Source organism: Miscanthus floridulus, chromosome 6, assembly GCF_019320115.1.
Source record: "Miscanthus floridulus cultivar M001 chromosome 6, ASM1932011v1, whole genome shotgun sequence".
NCBI lineage: Eukaryota > Viridiplantae > Streptophyta > Magnoliopsida > Poales > Poaceae > Miscanthus > Miscanthus floridulus.
This window is the reverse complement of record NC_089585.1, coordinates 30,837,024-30,860,348: the sequence shown is the minus strand read 5'-3', so window position 1 is coordinate 30,860,348 and position 23,325 is coordinate 30,837,024. Positions and strand designations below refer to the sequence as shown.

General features: G+C 45.5%; 3 protein-coding genes across 3 annotated transcripts; 2 read left to right on the top strand and 1 right to left on the bottom strand.

Moving 5' to 3' along the window:
* The first annotated feature begins 9,692 nt into the window (after positions 1–9,692).
* LOC136458008 (uncharacterized) lies at positions 9,693–11,062 on the top strand. Its single transcript, XM_066458016.1, has 3 exons — positions 9,693–9,928; positions 10,164–10,261; positions 10,408–11,062. The coding sequence occupies exons 1-3, from the start codon at positions 9,829–9,831 to the stop codon at positions 10,798–10,800; spliced, it is 591 nt and encodes a 196-aa protein (XP_066314113.1). The 5' UTR covers positions 9,693–9,828; the 3' UTR covers positions 10,801–11,062.
* A 2,270-nt stretch (positions 11,063–13,332) lies between these two features.
* LOC136458007 (replication protein A 14 kDa subunit-like) lies at positions 13,333–16,109 on the top strand. Its single transcript, XM_066458015.1, has 3 exons — positions 13,333–13,487; positions 14,421–14,678; positions 15,684–16,109. The coding sequence occupies exons 2-3, from the start codon at positions 14,423–14,425 to the stop codon at positions 15,746–15,748; spliced, it is 321 nt and encodes a 106-aa protein (XP_066314112.1). The 5' UTR covers positions 13,333–13,487; positions 14,421–14,422; the 3' UTR covers positions 15,749–16,109.
* Positions 16,110–16,840: 731 nt separating this feature from the next.
* LOC136458006 (uncharacterized) lies at positions 16,841–18,451 on the bottom strand. The gene has a single exon (XM_066458014.1). The coding sequence runs from the start codon at positions 18,306–18,308 to the stop codon at positions 17,391–17,393; it is 918 nt and encodes a 305-aa protein (XP_066314111.1). The 5' UTR covers positions 18,309–18,451; the 3' UTR covers positions 16,841–17,390.
* Between the last annotated feature and the right edge of the window lie 4,874 nt (positions 18,452–23,325).

Sequence of the window (23,325 nt, the reverse complement as noted above, 5' to 3'; positions counted from 1 at the left end):
TTCAACCGTGTCATGCCAAGCCTCCTTGTCACATTATCAATGCGCAAGTACTCACACTACCACCCCTGGTTGGAGCTACCCCATCTTAACTGGCTTAGCTTGCTCGGGGGCCCGTGCGCTAAACCATCGCTCTCCTCTCCAATTGGTGTTTTCCCAGGCACTTTAGCCCATAGTTCGCGCCTGTAGCTCGGCTTGGGAGTTAGCTCACTTTCTCAACCACATCAAGCCCCAGCCGAGCCCTATGCCATGCCAATTTGATGTTTTGCTCGCCACCGACCATCTCACCTCTGGAACAGAGCACAGTTGGGGGTATGGCCCTACCTCTCGGTAGGGGTTCAATTGGTGGTTCCTTGGAGTTCAATTTGATCCTCTCATATGGTTGCTCACCCTAGTTTGAGTAGGAACGACGTGGGTAAGGTCCTAGCACATTAGTGCCGTGCTCAGAGCACCACCGCAGGGTGCACGTGCACGTGGTCGGACCTGCTCGGGCCACCTCCGCTTCAACCATCACCTCAGCTAGACGCGTGGTAATCTCCTATTGCTCCCACCCTTTTTGTTGTCCTTGTCATCGCTCTAGCTCGTTGGGAAAAGCCTCACCACCATGGTGGTTGGTTCGCTGTCATGTGCAGTGCGATAGAAGTCATCGTTTAATGCCTAATCACCGCCTAGGGTTTTGTCTTGGCTCCGCGACGCTCGTTAGCTCGCTTGTGGGGCTGGTGTTTCACTCCGTTGGTCGGTGTACGCGCGCTATGTCGGTCGGAGTCGTGCCATCGTGCGTAGGCCACCGAGGACCATCCCATGGTAAAGACAGGGTAGATCAGGGGCCTTTCTGTGAAATGTGTCTCTGTTGCAATAGTGCGCATAGTGTTGTGTAATAAATGGATAGATTAGGGACTCTTCTGTAAAACCATCGGTGCGCACGCGGACTCCCCGCCTTGGGCCATGGTTAGGCCGGCCTGCTGCGCACGCCCATGTTCTATGTAGGCTGTATTGGGCTGTCGAGCCAGATCCGGTTACCGCCGGCCTTTTCAATTCTAAGACAATTCCTAATTTAGCTTCTAAGCAAACTTGCGAATTTAATATAAAATTTTGTAGGAATCCAAAAATTGTGAAACTAATTTTGTTCAGCTTCTAAAATCATGATCTACCTGCTAGTGTACTTGGTTCACATGGTTCTAAAATATTTCATGGATGCTTTAAATGTTTAATAGTAATTTTTGTGGCAAAATAATGATAGTGTTAGCTTTGAAAAATTTACAGTAGCTTTACAATATAATTAGTTTGCTAGAATACCTATTAAGCCCTGGTTTGAAAATATATTAAATTAATAAAATAAATTAAGGATATATCTGAAGATTTTGTAGCTAAAATACTTATTGGGAAGTAATGCCTCGCCCGACAACATGGATACGTAGCTTAGTATGTTAGTCATTAGAGCTAGCCCGTTAGCTTACGAGACGTAATCGTATTTTAGAGTTGCGATTGTCGTTGATTATTTACGTCCCTGCGTTGCATCCACGTATTTCATGATAGGAGCGATGTTGGATTGTGGAGTCGTATGGAGTAGCAGAAGCAGATGGTGACTTGATGATCATGCGACCATGATGAAAAGCTAACTTGGTTATATTTTACACAGGCAAGCCCCGGTGCATAACCCCTATTATTCTGCACTTAATTTTATGCTTGTGCATTAAGTTTTAAGGAGTTGAATGAAACCCACTTGCATATATATATTCTTATCCTATTAGTCTTGCTAGTATGACAGGATCGTGTGGATTGCTATGCTACAGGACTCCGGTAGAAGTCGAGTGATTGCCTGTCACTCACGAGAGATAGGAAATATATTATTATTACTATTATCATGTTACTATCACATGGAATATATATGGATAATAATTGAAGACCGGGCGGGACCATACTTTGGATATGGATTTGGACTTGGTTAGGTAAACGAGCGAGACTCTGGTTGCATTTGTCCCGCCTATATCAATTGAGGACAGTCCGTTGTAGTGGATTCTAATCAGGTCACAGACTTATTATCATGAGCACATACTTGCTTATGGGAGCGGGAAGGCTCGTTGCTCTCTTGTCGTGGGTTTTGGCCCTTTTCGGACCGACTGATTGGAGGTGGGGATGGTGGATGTCTAAGCACCACACTGAGTCCGGGACTCAGGAGTGGGGGCTTGGAGTCCAAGTTTGGACGGGGACCTGGACCCCTTGATAGGAGAGTGGTGGGTTGGCCTTGCTTGTGCCTAGGGTACAAGTAGAGCGTGTGTTTTGGGGTACCCAGCTGAGATACATTGTTCGTGAACCGTCATGTGATACGGTATGACTTAGCTATGATCTAGCACCATAGTAAGAACTTAAACATGAAAGATGGTAAAATGATTCTGATTGCTTACCACCTGCTTGAAAGTAGCATAGGTTCTTACATAGAATGATTAGTTAATGAACTAATGATGGCTTCTAATAAAATTGAATATAAGGACGTATGTTTAATAATACTTCCTGTAATACAATAATCCACAAGCCAAATAGCCTTGTATATCCTTAGAGACTTTTATTTTTCTCCTGTCGGGTAAGTCTTGCTGAGTACAATCGAGTACTTAGGGTTTTATTCCCCCTGTTGCAGGTGATAGGTGAATGCTAGGGCTGACACTTGTATGTGGAAATCTCTTAGTGGGCTCAGCGAGGATTTCCTTACGATGCGGACATAGAGTTATTTATAACTTTCACTGAAAAATATTTTACAAGAAAAGAATTACAATCTGTTATCATTCCATGTATATAGATGCTCCTCATGTTATCGGCCAGTGACACAGCACGGCTACGCTGGCCACCAAAGACCTACGACCGACCACCTAACGGGCTGGTCACCATCTCCGACCTGAGCGGCTATGCTAAGCGGTGGGCGGGGTGACACGACTGACTGGGGAAGGCTGTAGCAGCGTGTGGCATCCACGATGGCAGCACAGCTGCCCCAGCGATCTAGAGCACCTAAGAACCTAACTGGCTAGCGAGGGAGCAACCAATAGACTATCATGGACCTAGACGAGGTGATGGTTGGGGTGGAGGATGGCGTAGGAGGGCTGGCCACGTGCGGCCGAGCCGTGCAGTGGCACACACCGGGGCGGCACGGTCGCATCAGCAACAACGGGGAGGCGGGGGTAGCGGTTCGGCTAAGGCGCAACAAGGGTGACGAAAGGAGTCAAGGCTACGGTAGTGGTGCAGGTGAATTGGTTTGGGATGGACGGTAGGAGGGCTGTCCACATCCATGGCCAAACGCGGCCTTATCGGCACGGCGGCCGGGAAAAAACTCCAAATTAGGAGGCTTGGTCGTGCTCGCTCAAAGCTAGGTGGGTGGTCGGGGGTTGAAGTGGCTTACAATAGAGACTCTAGGGAACTGATGAATACGAGCGGATGGTAACTCACCCATGCTACATTAAGCGAGAGGGGCGGCCGGTCACAGTGGTAGAGCGGGAAGGGGAAGGTCTGGCTCGGCTAATCCTCGCCTTGGCAAGCAATGCGACCGACCGGACCCGAGGTGACGTCTACTCACCCGCTATGTGATAACGCGGCCAGACCATGTGCGCGCACGTGGAGGTAGGTGGGGGCGTGGCATGCACGACCGCAGTGCCTTTAAGGCGAGGCAGCCGGGACAACCCACGTGCGTGCGAGGACAAGGCGAGCGCAGCGCAGCACAGCATCGCAGTTGCATCGGTAGCGGCAACTTGAGGCAGGGCAGCAGTGCGGACGCGACGGCGAGGTGATGGCGCTGACAGTGGCTAAATCGCGGCTGGGGGGGGAAAAGATCGGCTAAGCAGAAGAAGGCGGAATCGAAAGGGGGGGCCAGGGGTAGAGGCCGGTGGAAGGGCCGGAGCCAGGCGAGAGAAGACAAGAAACAAGGCAAAAGCAGGGGAGAGAGCTATGCTTCGCGACCAGCGCGGTGGGTGGGGGTGACGCCGAGCCTGAGCCTGGTGACCGCGTCCACCCGGCGAGCCAGCCTGAGAACATGTCGTGCACGAATTTTAATGCATCAATAACAACTAAACGGTCGAGGTTGACACTAAATCGCCTTCACTATGCTAAGAGGGCCTATTAGGCTACCAATCCGAGCTAGAACACGACACCACCTCTTAACCCAATCTCTCAAAATAATTTGCTAAACATAGCAAGACTAGCTATCGACAAACTTAAAAATTTTCTAAGTTTTTAAGCTGAACTTGATTTCAATTTGCAATTCCTAGGCTAGTAGAAATATTAGTTAGTAATATCATTTTTTAACAGCAAGTATTTCACTGTCATCTACAAAGTTCAAATTCCAAACTTTATTTAAGCGCACATATATGTTTATATCATTTGTTTAATAAAAATTAGTTTTAAATCCTACTTGATATACATGAGCTATTGAATCAACTTTCGTTAACATTTTTATTAGTCGTTTTAGGTTACAAGAAATTGATCGACACCACTTTATCACATGCACTAACACATAAACATGATGCTCATGATGTGTTTTAGTAAAATGGGTGTTACACCGAGCACCAAGAAGACAAGATTCTGCGTGTTTTGTTAGTCGAGAAGCAGGAGAGGAGAGGAAGTTGGAGATGCGGCGGTGATAAAGAGCATACGGACGTGGACATGCCGTCGCTTATTGCGCCCACTAGGCCCAACCACCATGAGCACCGGGTCCGCGTGCATGAACACCAGCAAACGACGGCAGCGCTGTGGCGCCAAATCTCTGGCCTTGGCCGCCTCCTCCGGAGTCTGTCCTTACCCATGTCGGCCGGCGAGCTAGTAGGTCATCGCTGTCACTGCCACTCCGCACTCGCCACACCGTGTCTCGCTTGTAACCAGCTTGCCCGCACTCCTCGATGGCCACCTTGTGCGACCCGGCGACTACTTTGGAATTCCGCCCTAGCATCCGTAGTCGGGCAGCGAGGAGGAGCATGAGCTGGTGCTGGCGCTCCACATTGAACAGGGGAGGACCAGGACCCAACATCTTTCAGGCGTTTGGAGGTGGATTTCATGACGTTGCTATCCCACCGTGACGGAATGCTAGATAGAGGTAACGGTGTTGTCTTTGAGTGGTATTTTACGTGACGAACGTCTTTCAATGGTATTTTACGGAAGTGGAGTTCTTTCGGTGCTATAGAACCAATTTTTCCTTTGGTATTTGATATGTCCGCTTGTTGCGGTGCTTTTCGCTGCGGATTGGGAATTGGGATGCCTCTTCCAGCTGATTGTTGTATTTTTATCTTATTCTCTGAGCTTTCTTAAAACTAACTAGTTTTGTAGAAAATATAAACAATATTTGTATCTTTAAAATTAAAAGTATTTGGCTCTTAAAAAAAGAACAACACTTATTTCCAGACAAAGGGAGTATGCGACTTGCGAGATTGTGTGTACACAACCAGCGGTCAAACTGTACAGGAGATATAGAACAATAATCGCAAAGCCACCTTGGAGCCTTCACCTGGATTTAACATGCTTGAAAAAAAATGAAAGAGTGGAGATTACAAGGTCTGATTACGTGCATCAGGACATCTCTGTCTGTCTGGTATTACAATGGCGTGACGGCAGTTGAGCTGTAGTAGTGCTGCCTTCCAAGGCTTAACGCTAACCGCTGGCTGTCAACCGCATCAGAAAGGCAGACGCACCGTTGGCTTAAACTAGCGCGGCCATGTCACCATGCCAGGCCAGCGTCACAGCGTGTGTGAGGCGACACTGCAGGTCGGCAGCGACGCGCGCGCGTCCGTTCCAGGACCAGGAGCCAGGCGCAGAAGATCCCACCGTTGCTTTCGTGGCGTGGACGTCCGGTGGATGAGCCAGGCAGCGATGCCCGGCGGGGACGTTCGGCTGGCAGCACGTCAGCGGATGAGACCGCGTGCGCGGACGCACACGTGCCGCGCTCGCGCGCCATGCAGCTGGGCTCAATCCCACTAGAAGCATCGGGGACGGGTGGGCTGGATCTGGGCCGTATTGTATTTAAGTTCGATAACAGTAGACATGGTGGGCTGAGATTCGGCCCACCCAGATAGGGCTTCGGTTTTTTTCTTCGTCCTGTTTCCGGCACCCGCGTGTCGCCCAATCCAATTTGGTGGATGACCGACGTCCGATTGCGCGCCGCTCCGTCTCTAAGCGCGTGGACCCAAAAACAGCAACCGGCATGTTTCTGTTTGGCGTTCTATCTAGAAGCAGATGCGTTCGTCTTTCTCCTTTTTATTTTTTTATTTTTTATTTTCTCTTTACTTTTTTTTATTTTTTATACGTTACTCCCTCCGGAAATAAAAGAATGCAATTGTGGAAATCGTACCGTATCAGTCAAACTAGCTCATGTTTAACCAGGTTTATAGTAAATAATATTAGCATTTATGTCCCCAAATAAATTTATTATGAAAATATATTTTGTAACTAATTTAATGATACTTATTTTGTATCATGAATGTTAGTAGTTTTTATATAAATTTAGTCAAAGTTTAAACTGTTTGACTACTCGAAAAGCAAGAATTGCATTCTTTTGTGGACGGAGGGAATACTACCTATTTTAGATGATCGCATATGTATTCATACACTGGTTGTAGACGTATAATATGATGTCATGTACCATATCTTTTTCAAAATTTTCTCTCTCTTTTCACTTTTTCTCTTCTTCCATTCTAATTGAGTCATAAGACCACAAAACCGCAAAAGTTATGATAAAAAGTTATGGTGATAATTTGTCACGTAAAAAGTTATGCACATAGGTTTTGAGCATAGCTTTGTAATTTTCCAAAAAAAAAATTTGAAGAAAAGTCAAAAAAAATATGATGGCAAATTGTGGTGATAAGTTGTTCTGTTAAAAGTTATACACATAATTTGTGCGATAACTTAGTAACTTTCCAAAAATAAAAAATCACGAAAATATTGAGAAATTGTTATGGATAAGTTTGTCTGTCGATAGTTATGAACAAAAATTGGACTTCAAAAGTTACATTAAAAGTTATACACATAATTTGTGCGTTAAATTTGTCGTTAAATTTGTAACTTTCCAAAAATAAAAGTCATGAAAATATTGAGAAATTGTTATGGATAAGTTTGCCTGCTGATAGTTATGAACAAAAATTGGGCTTCAAAAGTTACGTAGAAAAGATAGCATGATAAGTTGTCTATATAATATTATTAAAAATATATTGACTAAGTTATGCTAATAAGTTATGTTTCATAAAATATTACGGAGTATGTGTAAAAGTTATGTGTATAATTTTAAATCTTTCTAGGAAAAGAAAGTGTGGAAACAAATATTTTTAAAAAAAAGAAAGTCACGAAGTACTGCAGGATTGACAGGCGTTGGCTGATTAGTGGAGTCGTGCGTGTCGTATCTTTTGGGAGCTAATACTAAATTAGCTCCCTTATGTGGCTAATTTGGTTTGAGTAACTTTATTAGTCACTTTGTTTAGTTTGTGTAACTAAGTAATTTGCGCTCTCTAATTTAGCATTAGTTGCCTTGCTATTGAGCTTGCTAGTGAGCTTAGGCTTTGTACTTTTGTATACTAGTTGTGTAGGAGCTCCCCCGTGCGTGAAGTACTAGTTGCATAGGTTTGTGTGATCTTTCTTCTAGAATTGGTTAGATGAGCTCTAGTTAGTCCGACACCTTAGTTGCTTAATTAATATCTTTGTTAGGTGCTAGAGACCTAAGATAGAGGGGTGTAGTCTTGGCTACGCCGTTAGTTTTAATTCTGTATTTGTTTCAGTTAGTCGACGTGATTAATTTTATAAAAAACAATTCACCCCCCTCTAGTCCGTCATCTCGACCCTACAACCGATTGATCCTAGCCATGGAGGTAGGATCCAGCGGCGAGCACCACCAGCACCCGTTACGCTCGTGGGTGCCCTTGGCTTGGTCGGGGAAGACCTGAGGCGCCATGGCACGTGCGCCCTAGCGGCCATGGCGGGGTCAGTGGCATGCCTGACGGCAATGGGCGACGGACGCACAATGAGGGAGCGAGTGACGCAGGTGACTGGAGCGCAGATGAGCGACGCAGGGAGCGAGGGCACGTGGCGTGGCCGATGATGGGGCACGACGTGGGTAGCCCGACGAGCGCGTGGTGGGGGAAGAGGGCGGGCGGATGAGCGGCCACGCTGTTTCGGGGTCAAGCAGATAAGCATACGGGGAGTGGGGATTTGTTTTTTTTTTTGTTTATGAGAGAGATAGGGCCTGCTCCTATGGAGCCGCGTCCGGGCAAGAGTCACGGACAGGCGAGCGTGCTGCTATTTTTTCTTTACTTTTTTTATACGTTACTATCTATTTTTTCAACATTTTCTCTCTCTCTCTTTTCACTTTTCCTCTTCTTCCGATCTAATTGAATCTTATGACCATAAAACTACAAAAGTTACGATAAGAAGTAATGGTGATAATTTGTCACGTGAAAATTTATGCACATAAGTTGTGAGCATAGCTTTGTGATTTTCTAAAAGTAAAATTTTCTAAAAATTATTATTCCTAAGAGAGAAAAGTAAAAAAAATACGATGGCAAATTGTCATGATAAGTTATTCTGTAAAAAGTTATGCAAATAATTTGTGCGCATAACTTTGTAACTTTTCAAAAATAAAAAATTATAAACATATTGAGAAATTGTTATGGATAAGTTTGCCCGTCGGTAGTTATAAACAAAAGTTAGGCTTTAAAAGTTATATAGAAAAGTTATCATGATAAGTTGTCTATATTTATTATTAAAAATATATTGACTAAGTTATGTTGATAAGTTATGTCTCATAAAATATTATGCGTAAAAGTTTGTATGTATAATTTTGTAACTTTCTATGAAAAGAAAGTTGTGGAAACAAATATTTTTTTTAAAAAGGAAAGTCGCGAAGTGCTGTAGAATTGACCGCCGTTAGCTGATTAATTAGTGGAGCCGTGCGTGTCGTATCTTCTGGGTTCTGATGACTGCCAGTGGCCATCGATCCACCGTTGCATGTGTTGCTGTATATGCACGCTTGGTCGAAGAAACACCAGAGGACCACGGGCTAATTAAGAAAAACACTGGCCAACTATGGTGAGATTGTCGTAGTTAGCCCAGCGGACGGTGAATCTCGTTTGTGTGAGCCACTGACTGACCGATGCTTACTAGCTATACTTCCGTGCTCTAGTGAACCTGGCCGGGGATACATACATCTTGGCTTCCGTCCCTTTCTGGTTTCTACCCCCGAGAAAACGAACGTGGAGGCAGTCAGGCGTGCATGGCCATGGGTAGGTTCCTCTCGAGCCACCAGACCCTAACCTCACCGCCCATCTAACAAGCTATCCACTAGCTGAAATAAAAACAACACATGCACAAAATCAATCGGGACCGACGAAGCAACATGTTATTATTTCAGGGAGAATAAACAGAAAAGAAAAAGAATAAAAAAGAGAGATGATCCAATGATCCAATCAATCTGTGTCAAGAACGACCTTTATATCGTTGCAGCTAGCGAAAGGGACGTGGGGAGAAGGCAGCGAGAAACAAAAGATGGTCTTGGATTGTTTGTCAAAAAAAAAGATGGTCCTGGATTCCTCGTGAGGAGCCTGCTTGTACCTCTCATGCGCTCTAGTCAGGTCAGGTTAGTTGGCCTGCCTAAGAAAACGAAAACGAACGCCCAACCGGAGCGGAGGCTTAGCACTTAGCAGGTCGTTGAGGAAACGATCACGCATATGCATTCACGCATCGTCGACCGGGCCGCTGCTGCAAGCAAGCTTCCATATATACCTCATCGCTCTTGCTGTATTAAAGTAGTTCTTCCTCGTACATACGGCGCCGACGACGTCGTCGATAGCTTGACAGAGATCGAGTTTGTCAGGAACTATGTCGTCCGTTTGCAGCAGGCCGCCATTTCCGATCGTGGCAGTGGCGCGCATCTCCTGCTGCTTCCTGATCATGATGATGCCTGCTTGCTGCAGCTCAGGTCCCCGTTTCTTCGTCATGCTCTCGATCTTCTCTTTTGTTTTCTTCTACTTGTTTGTTTTTTTCTTTCTTTCTACTAGTCGACCTGCGTGCATGCCGGCACACAGGCACACGGAGCACTGCATCTCTGCATCTGCATCTGCATCTGCATCATATCACTACATCGCTGTGTCTGGTACGCACGTGCGCCGTCACTGTTCATTTGTTCATCATTTGTACGTGCGGAACTCATGTAGATGCTGGAGGAGGAGCAGCAGCAGCAGCGTTCCATGGCCAGAAGACAGACACGGTGGATATCGTCGGAAGAGCCCTATTCTGCTTCAACGATCGCTACGTAAGTGTGTATATAGGAGTATATATATGACAGATCGATCATCTCCCACTTGTACTCGTCTCTTATTAGATTTGAGCTTTCACTCTTGTAATAATGATCATATGGCGTGCACACTGAACGTCGTTCTTGCCAAACTGCGTGCAAAGATCTACAGCGGGTGCCAGGGCTCGTTCCGGCTGGTCCCTGAGGGCGCGCTGGACGTGCCGCCGGGGTCGGCCGACGCCTTCTGCGGCGGGCCGTGCCTGGCGGAGACGGAGCTCGTGCTCCGCTGCGTCGACGGCATCATGGCCAACTTCCGCTTCTACAACGGCGCCTCCGCCGCCGACGTCCGCTTCGCGCTCGACCGCGGGTGCGGCCACTCGGGCCTCCGGGGCGACTTCGACGTGCTGCAGCGCATCGGAGTTGGAGCCGACGGCAACTATGGCGACGGGTACTTCTACGGCCGCGGGGACGACGGCGCCCGCCGGTCCGTCAACAATCTGGCAGCGGTGCCGCTGCTGCTGATGAGCGCGGCCGCCGCGATCCTCGTGTGGGCGTGAGCGTGATCGAATAAATACAGCTGCACGACAGCTTGTTCTCTGTTCCATGTTTGACTGTCCGGTGGTTCTTGTAGGTTTTTTGTTTCAATTATTATTTTCCATAGGGAGATGAAATTAAAGTAGCAATCGTACCAGAACCTTTGGCAAACAGGATTTTGACATTTCTGCTGAAATGAAACGGAACTGGAGAGAGTACAGAGTGGCAAAAGGAGGAATCAGGCTAAAAACCAGGATTTACAGAGGAAAAATTTTCCTTGCTCTGTTTCTGAGTGTCATCTCTCCAAGTATGTTTCAAATGGAATTTAATCTCCAAGAACAAATTAAGGAACAGCTATACTAACACTAAAATCACTGTTCTAGTTCTAGGAACGACTGTTTTCAGATCTCCTCTAGCAAATACGGTAATGCCAAGTACTTGTGTTATAAAGTTCCTATCCGTATTTTACTGGAATTTTTCCCAAACCATTAGAACTGCCATGTTAAAACAAGTGCACGCCCAATTTCAGCGAAAGGAACACATGAGTACTATGCATTGGGGTGCAGTTAGGGGTGGAACTAGATCAAGTGCAAGGAGGTGTGCTTGCCATGTGAGTGTATAGATTTTTAGCATAGAGCTGTGTGTATACAATGAAAATTTGGTCATAACCGTTTTTACCCGACATAGATCCGCCTCTGGGCGCAGTGCACCAATTTGCCCATTTATCATTTCCATCCTCAATAGCGTTGTTTGTTGTTTTAACATGAATACATGATATATCACTGGGAGTTAGATTTTTGTCCAATGGCCACATATGTAGTATATAAAAAGGAAAATCGCAGGACATAGGTACGATATATGACTATTGACACGTTTGAAACTGCCAAGGTTGTCTTATGATATAGGCTCCGTTCGCTTGTCTTAAAAATGGCTTGTTCGGCTTCTTTTTTCAGCTGGAACAGTGTTTTTCTCTCACAACAATTCAGCCGGAACAGTATTTTTCAGTAAGTTTCAGCCAAGTTTCAGACCAGCGAACGGGGCCATAGGCATATAGCCCGTAATGGTTTATGACATATACTAAGGGGTGTAAAGCATCATTTGCATTTGATTTCAAGGATATTTCTACAGTAATTTGATCTCCAAGAACAAACTAAAGGACCACTAACATGTCAATTAGACTAATATCTATTAGTTTAATTTAGCTTGTCTTTACCAACTAGTGAGCTAGTTGTGACTTAGAGTGTGGACTAAAAAGCAGTGGCGGAACCAGGGGGAGACAGCAGCACAGTAGATTGTATTGAATACTTATATAAATATTTGAATTTATAGCACAAAAAATATAAATTTTCACTCTTTTTTATTAAAATATTATGATTTTGGTTATAAATAGTGTAAAAGTTTTTAAAAAAATCTTGAAACAAATAATTATGTATATTTTATCACACTAAAAAATGCGATCATATTTGTCCGGTCCCCCTTAATCAAAATCGCTGGTTCCGCCTCTGCTAAAAAGTCCATCTATTAGTCATCTGTTTGGATGGTTCAGGACTAAATTATAGATAACTACATAAAAAACTTTAGGTGACTAAACTTTAGTTTTGATATCAAGTGGTCTTCGTAGGTTTTCAACTTCACATTGTGAGACATTACGGAAACCTTTCTAGCTTGTAACTAAGTTCTGCTGCTATAACAATAGTTACATTATATGCGTTCCGACACTAGGCGTCTAGGCACCATTATCTCCCCCGATTTCCATAGTTTATCGACCTATTTTAAGAGGATGTAACATCATACTAGTATATATCATTCCGGAAAATTGAGACTACTATGGAATAGAGTCACTTTTATATATCAGTTTATCTATCAGTATGAGATATACCGGTCATTCCAGTCGATACGAAATTAATACGCTTGTGTAAGAACATCTTCAATAGTCCCTAAAAAATAGTTGGTAAATCAATGAGTTTTTCAAGTGGCTAAAAAAAGTTGGGAGCATATTTGTTGGGGTTCCTCTAATGGTTTTCAAAATCTCACTCCTAAAATATAGAAATACAGAAGGAAATTCTGCATCAGGAATCTCAAATTATTTTTAAATTACACCAATCATTTTTATGTTTTGTTTTTCTCTTGTACCCTTGTATTATGAATCATGTCCTTCTTTTTATTTCTCCACATCTTTCCACTTCTAGATTGTCCGACTGATACGTGTGCGTACATTTTCACATGGTTGGGTCGATTTTTCCATGTGCAAAAATTTAGGAGTTGAGATAGGGATTTGTTGGAGAGCGTTATTTTCAATCTTATAAAAATAAATCAAGATTGGAAGTAGGTTTTAGAACTCTTGGAGATGCTCTACCATGACTTTGATATATTTCCTTCCTAGTATATCCACTCCAAAAGAAGACAAGAGGGATAGTTGAACTGAAAGACGGAGAAAAAGGTTTTGGCGCCAAAAGTGTGCGGCAATTACGGATTAGCAGTGCGTTTGGCGCCATCCGCATTTCACAAGGGCACTCCGGTAATATCTCCTTTGGCGATTTTGCAACTCCACGGGGAATATATCCAGGCATTCAAGTCCCTCCGCAAAACCCCACGCCAGCGCCGCCTCTTTCCTCTCCCGTCTCTTCCGTTCGGTCAAAAGAGCCCAGCCCACTCCGCCGTCGCCGACCGCGAGAGGAGTCCGCTTCATCCGTTCGCCGCCTCAAGGACGGTAAGTCTGGCCGAAATGCTCGATCTTCTTCCCTGTCTGATTTGTGGTAGTAGCTGCGGGGATCTGCAGGCGGGATCGAGACCGTGATTTCTTCAGGCGCCCCAGTTCTGCTAGGGTTTTGTCTCCATGGCCTAGCCTTGCTGCTCCCCGATTCCATGACCCGGGGAGAGAATCCCTAGCCCAAATCCCGATCTAATGATTGGCGCCGCCATTCCCGCGGAAGGAATAGGTGGGAGCGGGGTTGGGCGTAGAGAAGCCAAGCGGCGCGAATTGGACCATCAATGAGTGAGCGCAGGTTGTCAAAAAATTGAAACTCCTCAGGCTCTGTATAGTTTGCTGCCTGGGTTTTTTTTAATCGAGATCTACAAATCGGTGCCTCGGATTTCTGTTTGTGATCCTAATCTGTGGTGTATGGAGAAACTGTCTTAGATAGTGTTCTAATGTCATCTTAGGCGTGCACAGTACATGCGACTTTGATACTCAGCAGCAGATTGTATATGCTTACTCATTATGCGGCTTACATTCTTTTTCCTAGGCTACCTACTGTACTTTGACAAGCATGTGTTCTTGTACAAAATGTCTTGCAGTCATTTCACAGTAATAATGTTAGCAGAAATTCTGAAGGCTGTTTCTTTAGAATTTTAAGGCATTACAGATTTTATGGTATATCACATCCATAATGCCCAAAATGATTATCTCAGACTGAATGTATATTGTAACCCACTCATAGGTCACATTGCCAGCCAAAACTCTAGTACATGTTTTGCAGTAGAGATCCTCTCCAAGCACTTATTCATCACACTGCAATCTTTGATATGGTGTTTTTTGTGATAGTGACTAGAAGATGTCTGCAATTTATTTGCTTCACTGTTTGCTAGATGATTCTACTGAATTGCATTGAGTGGTCTGAAATTCTGAATCTCCACTTTGCAGTGATGGACACGTCAAGCCCTGCAGCACTAGTCAATGCAGAGATTCTGAACATGTTTGTTGGGCGAAGAGTGCGCACGGTTGTTCAAGTCCAACGCAATGAAGGTGGAGTGGTTGTCGGGCAGTCCAGCGATGGGCATCAGTTGAGTATCAAAACTGCCATGGATGTCCCTGTATCACACTTTATGGAGGTTTATGGAATCGCTGAAAACAACCAGACCATCCGTGCTGAAGTTTGCACAGATTTTGGTCCCAACTTTGGTGAGATTTCAAATGCCTTTGGCCCTTTGATTGCAATAGTATGAACTGTTTGTATATTCTGAGTGCTACCATACCATGGTTTAAACTTTCCCACATCCAAGCTTGCCAGCTCTTATTTCATTCCATGTCATAAGAAGATTGTAGTATACCCACGCCCCTGATGTACACCAATTTAACCATGCAAAATCATTGAAAATTTTGAGTTTCACCCTCCTAATGAGCCATCGGCTACTATTTTGCCCTCCCTTATGGTATTATTTTGCTTGGCCCCTGACCTTAACTTATGAACATTGAGGAGCAACCGAGCAAATAAACAAGAAATAATCTTTGTCCCCTTCTTTTCTGAACTTGTCAGCCTATCAGGTAGAGCCTGGGTTTTTCCTAATCGGATGAGCAAATATCTGTTTTCCATTTGGAACTTGATCTTATTCTCTTAGAACATCAAAGCAGCCTAGGTGATTTTCCTGTTTACACAAATTACAGATTAAGACAGAGGGAGGGGAGGGAGGGAGGGAGAGAGAGAGAGAGAGAGCCAATTTTTTAAACTGCTGTTAGTATTTGGACATTTAGGAATTGGATTTATAGTTAGATGTTGGGTGCTCCTTGAACTACAGCAAAATTGACTCCCATTGTTACAAGGATGTGCATCATATTTATTTTTTCATGTCTCCTAGCCACACTTACACGGTTTTGTTCTATCCCCAGATGGCGATAAGTATGCCTCTGAGATCAACCGTGATCTTAGAATGCGTTTCAGGATGAGAAACATGTTATCTGGCAGGGGCTTTAATCGTGCTATCCTCCATTGACAATGAGAGGAGTTTGTTATGGCTTAAAGTTCTGTAGCTATATTCTTTTTACACTTGAGATGCAGATAAATTTCTTGTACTAGGCCTCTCTTCTATGCCGTGCCTTGCAGTGACAGCTTTAATTACACAGCATCCATACTTATTTTCCCCTATATCCATAACACCGTTGATTTTTTTCACCATGTTTATCTGGCAGATCCCAAACCTTTTGATCAATTGTGCAAGCTGGCGAGTGACAAGTTCAAGCACATGTTCCTGTAGAGGTCATCATCGCATGGAGGACCTTTGGCCAACTGAAGCTTGTTTGAAATTGATATGATTCGCCTCTAATGTCCCTTCACTCACCCCAGTACTCTGTTACTTGTCAGTATTGGACTCCTATTAGTATGTAGGAGTATTAACCTAAGCAACATACTACGAAGACAAGTATATCATGTAGTTGAAGAATGTATGTTCTTTTCTACTTTTAGGCAATCCAAACCTAAGCTTGTTATGTTGCTGTCACTTGCATTTGGACCCTGAGAAGTTGCTACAGTGGCCATGCAGCTTGATGAGAGGAAAGTTATAATGTGCTAGTTACATGCCCCATCTGAAAATTCAAGCTTTGATGTTATGTCTGCAAGATCCACCTTAGTCAACCTGAAACCCTCTATTCAGTTCATTATTGGGTTTAAGGCTTGAGATTTAAATTTTTGTGTGCATGATTATGCAAATGCGTACCTGAATCTACTGTATGTCTACTCGGTAGCATGCTGGTGAAGCTTTGCTTGGTGGTTGGGGTTTCTTGTAAGTTCAAGAGCATTGTTTGCACAGCGCTAAGATCAATGGCTGCTAGTGTTAGCTAGATTGGTGTGGAGAGCTGTGAAAATGGCTCTTCCTATTTGGATTCTCAATATTTGGAATACCTAAACCAGTGCAAATTGCAAAACATTGTTCTTTTGTTATCTCTGAGCATATTTTCAGTTGCCAAGCATTTTCCCTCAATTTTTTAGGAAATTAAATATCGATGATACCGAGTTATGACGAATGATTCCTATAGAGATGCTTTGAAGTTTGAACACCATCATTCAGAGCCGCTTGCATAACAGAGTGGATGTATTGGTGGCATATTGCTTTCTTTTACCTATTAAAGTGTAATCTTTTGACTGCGACATCTCATCTTTCACCTGAGGGCAACAAGAACAAATCCAAAAGACAACAAAAATGTCTCTTTTGAACTCATTAGCTTAAAGTCCTGCACTTGCCGCTACCCAGTCCTGTAACAGGTTTTTTTTTTAATGGTTCGACAAGGTTTCAGGTTGTGCCTTTCACCTTGACTTTTCATGACTACTGTACACAATAGGAAGTCTGGAACTGGTCTAATTGGTTATAGAATATAGATACTGAGTTTCTGAACCTTTCTCCTCCACGTTTCTACTACTTTCTGATCGCCATTTGTGGGATGGATGCTAGTCTATTAGATAAGTCAGTAGATTATTTGTATCATAACCTAAATTATCCTCAAAGTTGTTATATATAGGTCATCTCGCTTAATTACCAACGAATCAATCAGTTAAGGGTTCTAATTTTTCATCAGATAAAAAAGCAAGAACAAATGGGGTTTCTCGGGGATCACCAATGTACGCCAGACAAATATATATAGCTGTAGCATTTGTTCCCATTAAAATGAAAAAAACACTTAATACTCCATATATAACATACCATGAAAGAGAACAAAATCTGAAGAAAATTTCATACTTGTTTTCTGTCTCATAGTAATAGATAAGCAGACAAACAGTGTAGGGTGTTTTTTTTTTTATAACAAGACAAGCAGTGTAGTCGGAAAATGCCCTGGGATGAGGCATAATCATGGCGTGATTTCTGGCCTAAACGCACCTTGTGTTCATCTGCTAGGTTTTGGTATTCAGCGGGATGGGAGGGGATGCATGGACTTGGCGAGCCCGTAGCCCCGGGCCCCGAAGCCCAGGCATCCGAGAACCAGGCCCTGCCGGTACGGCAGCGACGTGGTGCGCCGAGCACTGCCGCCGCCCGGCGCCCTCTTCGTCGCCGGCGCCGCCGCGCCCCTGTCCGAGGAGGTGGAGCGGCGCCGCGCCGGCTGTGGCGCTGGGCCTGGGCAGGACAGCAGCGGCGACTTCTTGGACGAGCGCGACGGCCAGAGGGACGGCGGCCAGAAACCCAACCTGCTGGTGACCTCGGCGGTGCCTGATGGTGACTGATCCGACCCCGCGCAGTCGGCGCCCGTGCGGCTGAGGAGGTCCCGCAGCGATATCCGCCGTCGAATGTTCTTCGCCGAGGACGAGGAGGAGGAGGAGGAGGAGGAGGAGGAGGCGGACGCGAAGGGATCGGACGGCTCGGCGGCGGCGCCCCCGTCGGCCCTGGGGCTCCGCGTCGGGGAGGCGGACCTAGCCCGGCGAGTAGCCCGCGGCGAGCGTCCTTCGTCCCGCTCCCGCTTCTGCTCCTCCTCCTCGTCGCCGCCGCACTCCTCCCAGCCGTCCTCCTGTCGGATCGGGGAGAGGCAGCCGACACGGATGCGGCCGGCGACGAAGAGCTCCTCGGCGGAGCTCATCGTCGTCACGCCCCCCTTGGTGCCAGGACCGCCGTGCGTCCCCGCGCCGTGCGCGGCGAACTCAAAGTCCCCTGCGGCGGCCGCGCAGCAGTCGGCATCGGCGAAGTAAGGGGACGAGGCGGCGGCGGCGGTGGAGGAGGGCGGGGAGCGGAGGATGTAGTGCACGGGGCTCGCCGGCGCGCTGAAGAAGAAGTAGTGGCCGTCGTCGGCGGCGTCACCCTGCATCTTCGGCGAGACTGGAGAGAGCGTCACCATGCGGGGTTTTGAAGGGAGGGAAGGGCGCCGGGCGGGGGCGGCTATGGTGATTGATTGGTGAGGTGCATGGAGTGGGAGCGGGAGGGGGAAGGTACGTGTAACGACGGGAATGGAAGGGTTTGATCGTGTGCCGGGACGTGGTGTCGACCGAGGCGCGTTTTCCCGTCGTGTCCGGGATAACTTTTAACTTCCCATGGACTCGCGTTCACTCCGCAGAGGTTATTCGGCGATCGATCGCAGCCCGATGAACCGAGTTTAAATTGGGGGCCCGGCATGGCACACAGGTCGTTAGTTTTTCAGCCACTCCAGATTTTTCTTTCAGCTGCCCAATAATTTTTCGGCTGAAATTAGTGGCCACGCGATAATTCATTTATATATTTACAATGTGTAAGTGGTAGATTACCGTAGGTGCTGGCTGCACACTAGCTGACGCATTTTCGCTCATTTTAGGATCGACGTCCAGAGGGCCACACCACAGGGCTAATACCAATAAAGTAAAATACATGTATAGTCCGTTAACTTGTGAGGCTGTGTCAATTTGGTCCACTAAGTTTGAAAGTGTATTTTTTAGTCTAAAACTTTGATCAGTGGTGCATGAAGAGTCGATACCCGTTTTATATTTATATTTGTAGAAAACTCCCTGTATTTATTTTTCTTTCACAAGGTTACCTTTCCCTGTGCTAGGGCACTTACCCTGCTCGCCGAACCACTTCTTCTCGATGTGCGCCATCTCCTCACCTTCTGCCAGCGGCAGGACCACGCATGACACGTCCGGCGTCAGTGGGCTGCCCATCGGGAAGACGAACCCGAAGCCGTCGGTCTTGTAGACCGGGCCGAACATGGTGTAGCCGTCGCAGTACTGCGACAGGACACTACTACAGATATCCTTCGTAGGGACGGCTCCTGATGATTTGTAAGGGCGATTTTGCCAACCGCCCCTACCAAAGGGTGGCTACAAATGTCCGATTTGTAAGGGCGGCTGACCAACCGCCCTTACAAATCGAATTTATAGGGGTGGCTCACTATTTATAGGGACGGCTGGATATTAAGTCGTCCCTACAAATCCGCGTCCCTACAAATCATTTTCTAGAAATTCGTGAATCTAGACAAAAAAATACAAAAAAAATTATTTTAATCCGAGGAGGCCCCCACCGATCAGCCACACGTCGCGCGCTCGCAAGCCGCAAGTCAACGCATTTTTTGCATTCCATAAACTATAAGAGCGATATGTAAACTTTGTAAACAATGTTACTACCAATTTGTTGGATGAAGAAATGACCAAACTAAAAGTTGTAGATCTTGATGAGTTCTACAACTTTTATATTCATGACTTTTTCAGTTGAAATCATTTAATATTTCAAAATAAAGTTTAAAGTTACCATTTTTTTAAAATTCAAAATTCAAATAGATAAAACATAGTCACATTATAAGATGGACAAAATAATAGCTGTAAGAACAAAATAAATTGATAGAGCATGATTTTAGAAAATTTTAGGGAAAAAATCGTCAAATTTGAAGTTAGTATAGAGGAGAAAGACTAGTTACAAGTTTTAACCAGAGATTGACAAATCAGTGTTCTTTGACAATTTTAAAATTGAATTTCAAATAGCATTTTAAAGCAATAAATCATTTCAAATGAAAAAGTTATAAACAATAAAGTTTCATAACTTTTCGAGATCTACAACTTTTATTTTGGTCATTTCTTCATCCGAGGTCATTTGAAAAAATTTGAATTTTTATGCTTAATTTTTACTATTCGGCGTCTCTTTGTATGGACGACTCAATATCCAGTCGCCCCTACAAATCGGATTTGTAGGAGCAACTGGATATTAAGTCGTCCCTATAAATCAAGTCATCAGTCTTGTAGGACCGGCTGATAACACTAGCAGCCTCTACAAATAGATTTATAGAAACGGCTCGTTTGACCACTATCTATTTGTAGGGCGGCTCAACATAGAGCCGCCTAAAAAAGAGGGCTACAAATCTTTTTTTAGAGCAGTGGGAAGAGCTTTAGCTACGGGATCTCGTCGAACACGGCGGCGACCTGGCCACTGGACAACGCGTCGGCGTACTCCTCCACCGTGCTTTGTAGCTCCTCATCTTGGCCTCATCGAAGCCTAGTTTCTGGAGTTGTTGCTTGATGAAGGAGCCCTCCTGGTACCCGATGATGGCCCCGATCCGCTGGAGCTCCCTCACATAGAAGATGAGTGCGCGCATGCTGTGCGAGAAGATGAGCGTGGAGAAGGCGAAGTAGAAGATGAGGCCGAACTGCTACCACGGCGTGCCTCGGAACTCAGGGTTGATCCGGTGCTCGATCGCCCACACCACAAAGCTGGTGAAGAAGAAGAAGAAGGCAAGGCTGGCGAGCCATAGGCTGGTGCTCAGCGGCTGCAGGAAGATCCACATGCTCGTGCTTATCTCCGCGCGCACCGCCACCACCATCGACCACCCCGAGTCTGTGAACGACATGCTCATGTCCACCATGCCCATCCTGCTCGGCAAAAAAGGGCACTCGGCAAAGGACTTCTTTGCCGAGTGCCAAGCTCTCGGCAAAAGCGCAGCACTCGACATAGGTTGCCCCGCATAACGGTGTTCGGACACGTCCTTCTTTGCCGAGTGCCTACTGTTAGGCACTCGACAAAGATTTTTTTTTTTGGAAAATACTTTGCCGAGTGCTCCTGACACGGCGCTCGACAAAGATTCAATATTTTTTTTTGAAATGTCTTTGCCGAGTGCCTAATAGCTTCGGTACTCGGCAAAGGGAGGAATTAAAAAAATTACATTTTTTTTAAATACCTTTGCCGAGTGCCCCTGAAGACACTTGGCAAAGAGGAAATTTCTAAAAAAAATTCAAAAAACCTCTTTGCCGAGTACCTTATTCTTGGCACTCGGCAAAGACCCCCTTTGTCGAGTGCCATGCCCCGGCGCTCGGCAAAGTTTTTTTTGTTTTTGGCCTCCAAATTTTTTGTGCAGCCGTTTTAAAGTACTAGGAACTACTCGTTAGAATTTGGGGATTTTTTGTGGCTTTTTGATATATTTAGTTACTTTATTTCGTTTACTTGAATATTTTTGAAAAATATAAATTTGAACTGCACGTGGTACGAATAATGGAATTTAATGATTCAAAAAATGATAGTCATGCTACTGAGTGTAGTGTGAGGCCGTATCCAGGAATGGACCCAAAATTTCGGACATCTTGTTCACGAAACATGACCGCGAACTTGCGTGCGAAGTGTTTTTAAATTCTATAAAAAGCAAATGAAGTTCAAAAATCATGAAACTTGTTGAGATGTCGTGATATCACATGTGGAGGCTATGATAAAAATTTCAGAAGATTTCATGCACGTTGTCACGTACGATGCTTATAAACTAGGACATCCCATGTCGGCCCGCCAACGCCGGCGGGTGGAGGGGAGGAGGAGGAGGAGGAGGAGGGGGAGGAGGCGAGGAGGAGGAGGAGGAGGAGGAGGGGGAGGAGGGGAGGAGGAGGAGGAGGAGTAGGAGCCGGCCCTACCCTCGGCCGCGCCCCGTGGACCGCCCGCCCCGACGCCGCCCGTGCCCGACCCTATTCCCGACTCCGGTGACCCCGGCCCCGACGCCGCCCGCCCCTACCCCCGGTGCCCGTCAGGTATGTCCTCTCTCTTGTTGTTGTCGTGGTAGTGATAGTTGTAGTAGTATTAGTTGTAGTAGTAGTGCTAGTGGTAGTAGTAGTAGTAGTAGTATTAGAAGTAGTGGTAGTAGTAGTAGAACCAGTGGTAGTAGTAGTAGAACTAGTGGTAGTAGTAGTAGAAGTAGTGATAGTAGCAGTAGTAGAACTAGTGGTGGTAGTAGTAGCAATAGTGGTAGTAGTAGTAGAACTAGTAGTAGTAGTAGCAGCAATAGTGGAAGTAGTAGTAGAAGTAGTGGTACTACTTGGATATATTCTTCTGTATGGATTGATATCAAAATTACATGGCTTCTCTTGAGACATATGTGCTTGTCAGTCATCGTGCTATTATTTTTTATAGGTTTTGGAAACCTCACCGTACAGGGGAGGTTCTACCGATTTTTTTTAAATGATAGTATTTTGTTCTATTTTTGTAGAGAAGAGCCCGTCGGAGCCAAGTAGGAGTTCCCGTCGCCATGCCGGTCTGCCTACACCGCATCGCCTCGCCACTGCACCGACCCGCCATGGCCTCGCTAGCCTGACTCTGCCGCCACCCTAGGCATAACCCCTCTTTCTGTATCAATGGTCGTAGATCGCGTAACCCAGTTAGGCGTCTCCCATTTGAAAGATATACGGTTGGAGGTATGCAGATCTTTGCATATCTATGACCGTATTTGTTTCGGATTGTCCATATTTTTAGGACAGCCCGCAGATGCGTAGATGGGTTAGTTTCCATGGTCTGCTCCAGTCCGAGATAGAGTTTTGGCATCACCTCCCTATTGTTCTCCGGATACGCACTCTTCTTTGGCAGGACGTCTATCTGGAGAACAGCGGGGAGGTGCTACCGAAATTCTATCTCGGATAGGAGTAGAGCATAGAAACTAACCTCATCTATGCATCCACGGGTAGGATTAGGACCTATCCTCACCTACTAGACAGTAGGAACACCATGTAGATGCAATTGATGGTTACATTACTCGCTGATACATATGTTAGAGGATGGATGACCATCAGTGGATGTACATGGGCTAGAGAAGTCAGAGTGATTACACCACGGAATGGATGAACAAGACTAATGCTTTCTTAAATAGTGCATTTGGCAAGGCTGCTAAAGGACATTGTCCTAGTTTTGTGTCCCTACAGCAAATGTGAAAACAAGAGAAGGGTAAACAAGGTGGAAATGGGTAAAAATCTTATGAAGAATGGATTTACGGCGGACTACACCCGACGGGTGCACCATGGTGAAGCCTATCATATGAGAGAGGAGGTGGTGAGACCACGGGTGGAGGCTTTTGATGCTGATGCCAGGGGTAGCAGACATGTTAGATGACTTTCACCAAGGATAGCTCGATGAGGGACGTGAGAAGGAGG

What these genes read in the sequence shown, in the direction of transcription:
- LOC136458007 (XM_066458015.1), top strand. Translation starts at nt 14,423, where the DNA reads ATGGACACGTCAAGCCCTGCAGCACTAGTCAATGCAGAGATTCTGAAC. An exon ending in AGATTTTGGTCCCAACTTTG is followed by an intron (nt 14,679 to 15,683) that starts GTGAGATTTCAA and finishes TTTATCTGGCAG; the next exon opens with ATCCCAAACCTTTTGATCAA.
- LOC136458006 (XM_066458014.1), bottom strand. Translation starts at nt 18,308, where the DNA reads ATGGTGACGCTCTCTCCAGTCTCGCCGAAGATGCAGGGTGACGCCGCC.
- LOC136458008 (XM_066458016.1), top strand. Translation starts at nt 9,829, where the DNA reads ATGTCGTCCGTTTGCAGCAGGCCGCCATTTCCGATCGTGGCAGTGGCG. An exon ending in GCCTGCTTGCTGCAGCTCAG is followed by an intron (nt 9,929 to 10,163) that starts GTCCCCGTTTCT and finishes GAACTCATGTAG; the next exon opens with ATGCTGGAGGAGGAGCAGCA. An exon ending in TCTGCTTCAACGATCGCTAC is followed by an intron (nt 10,262 to 10,407) that starts GTAAGTGTGTAT and finishes CTGCGTGCAAAG; the next exon opens with ATCTACAGCGGGTGCCAGGG.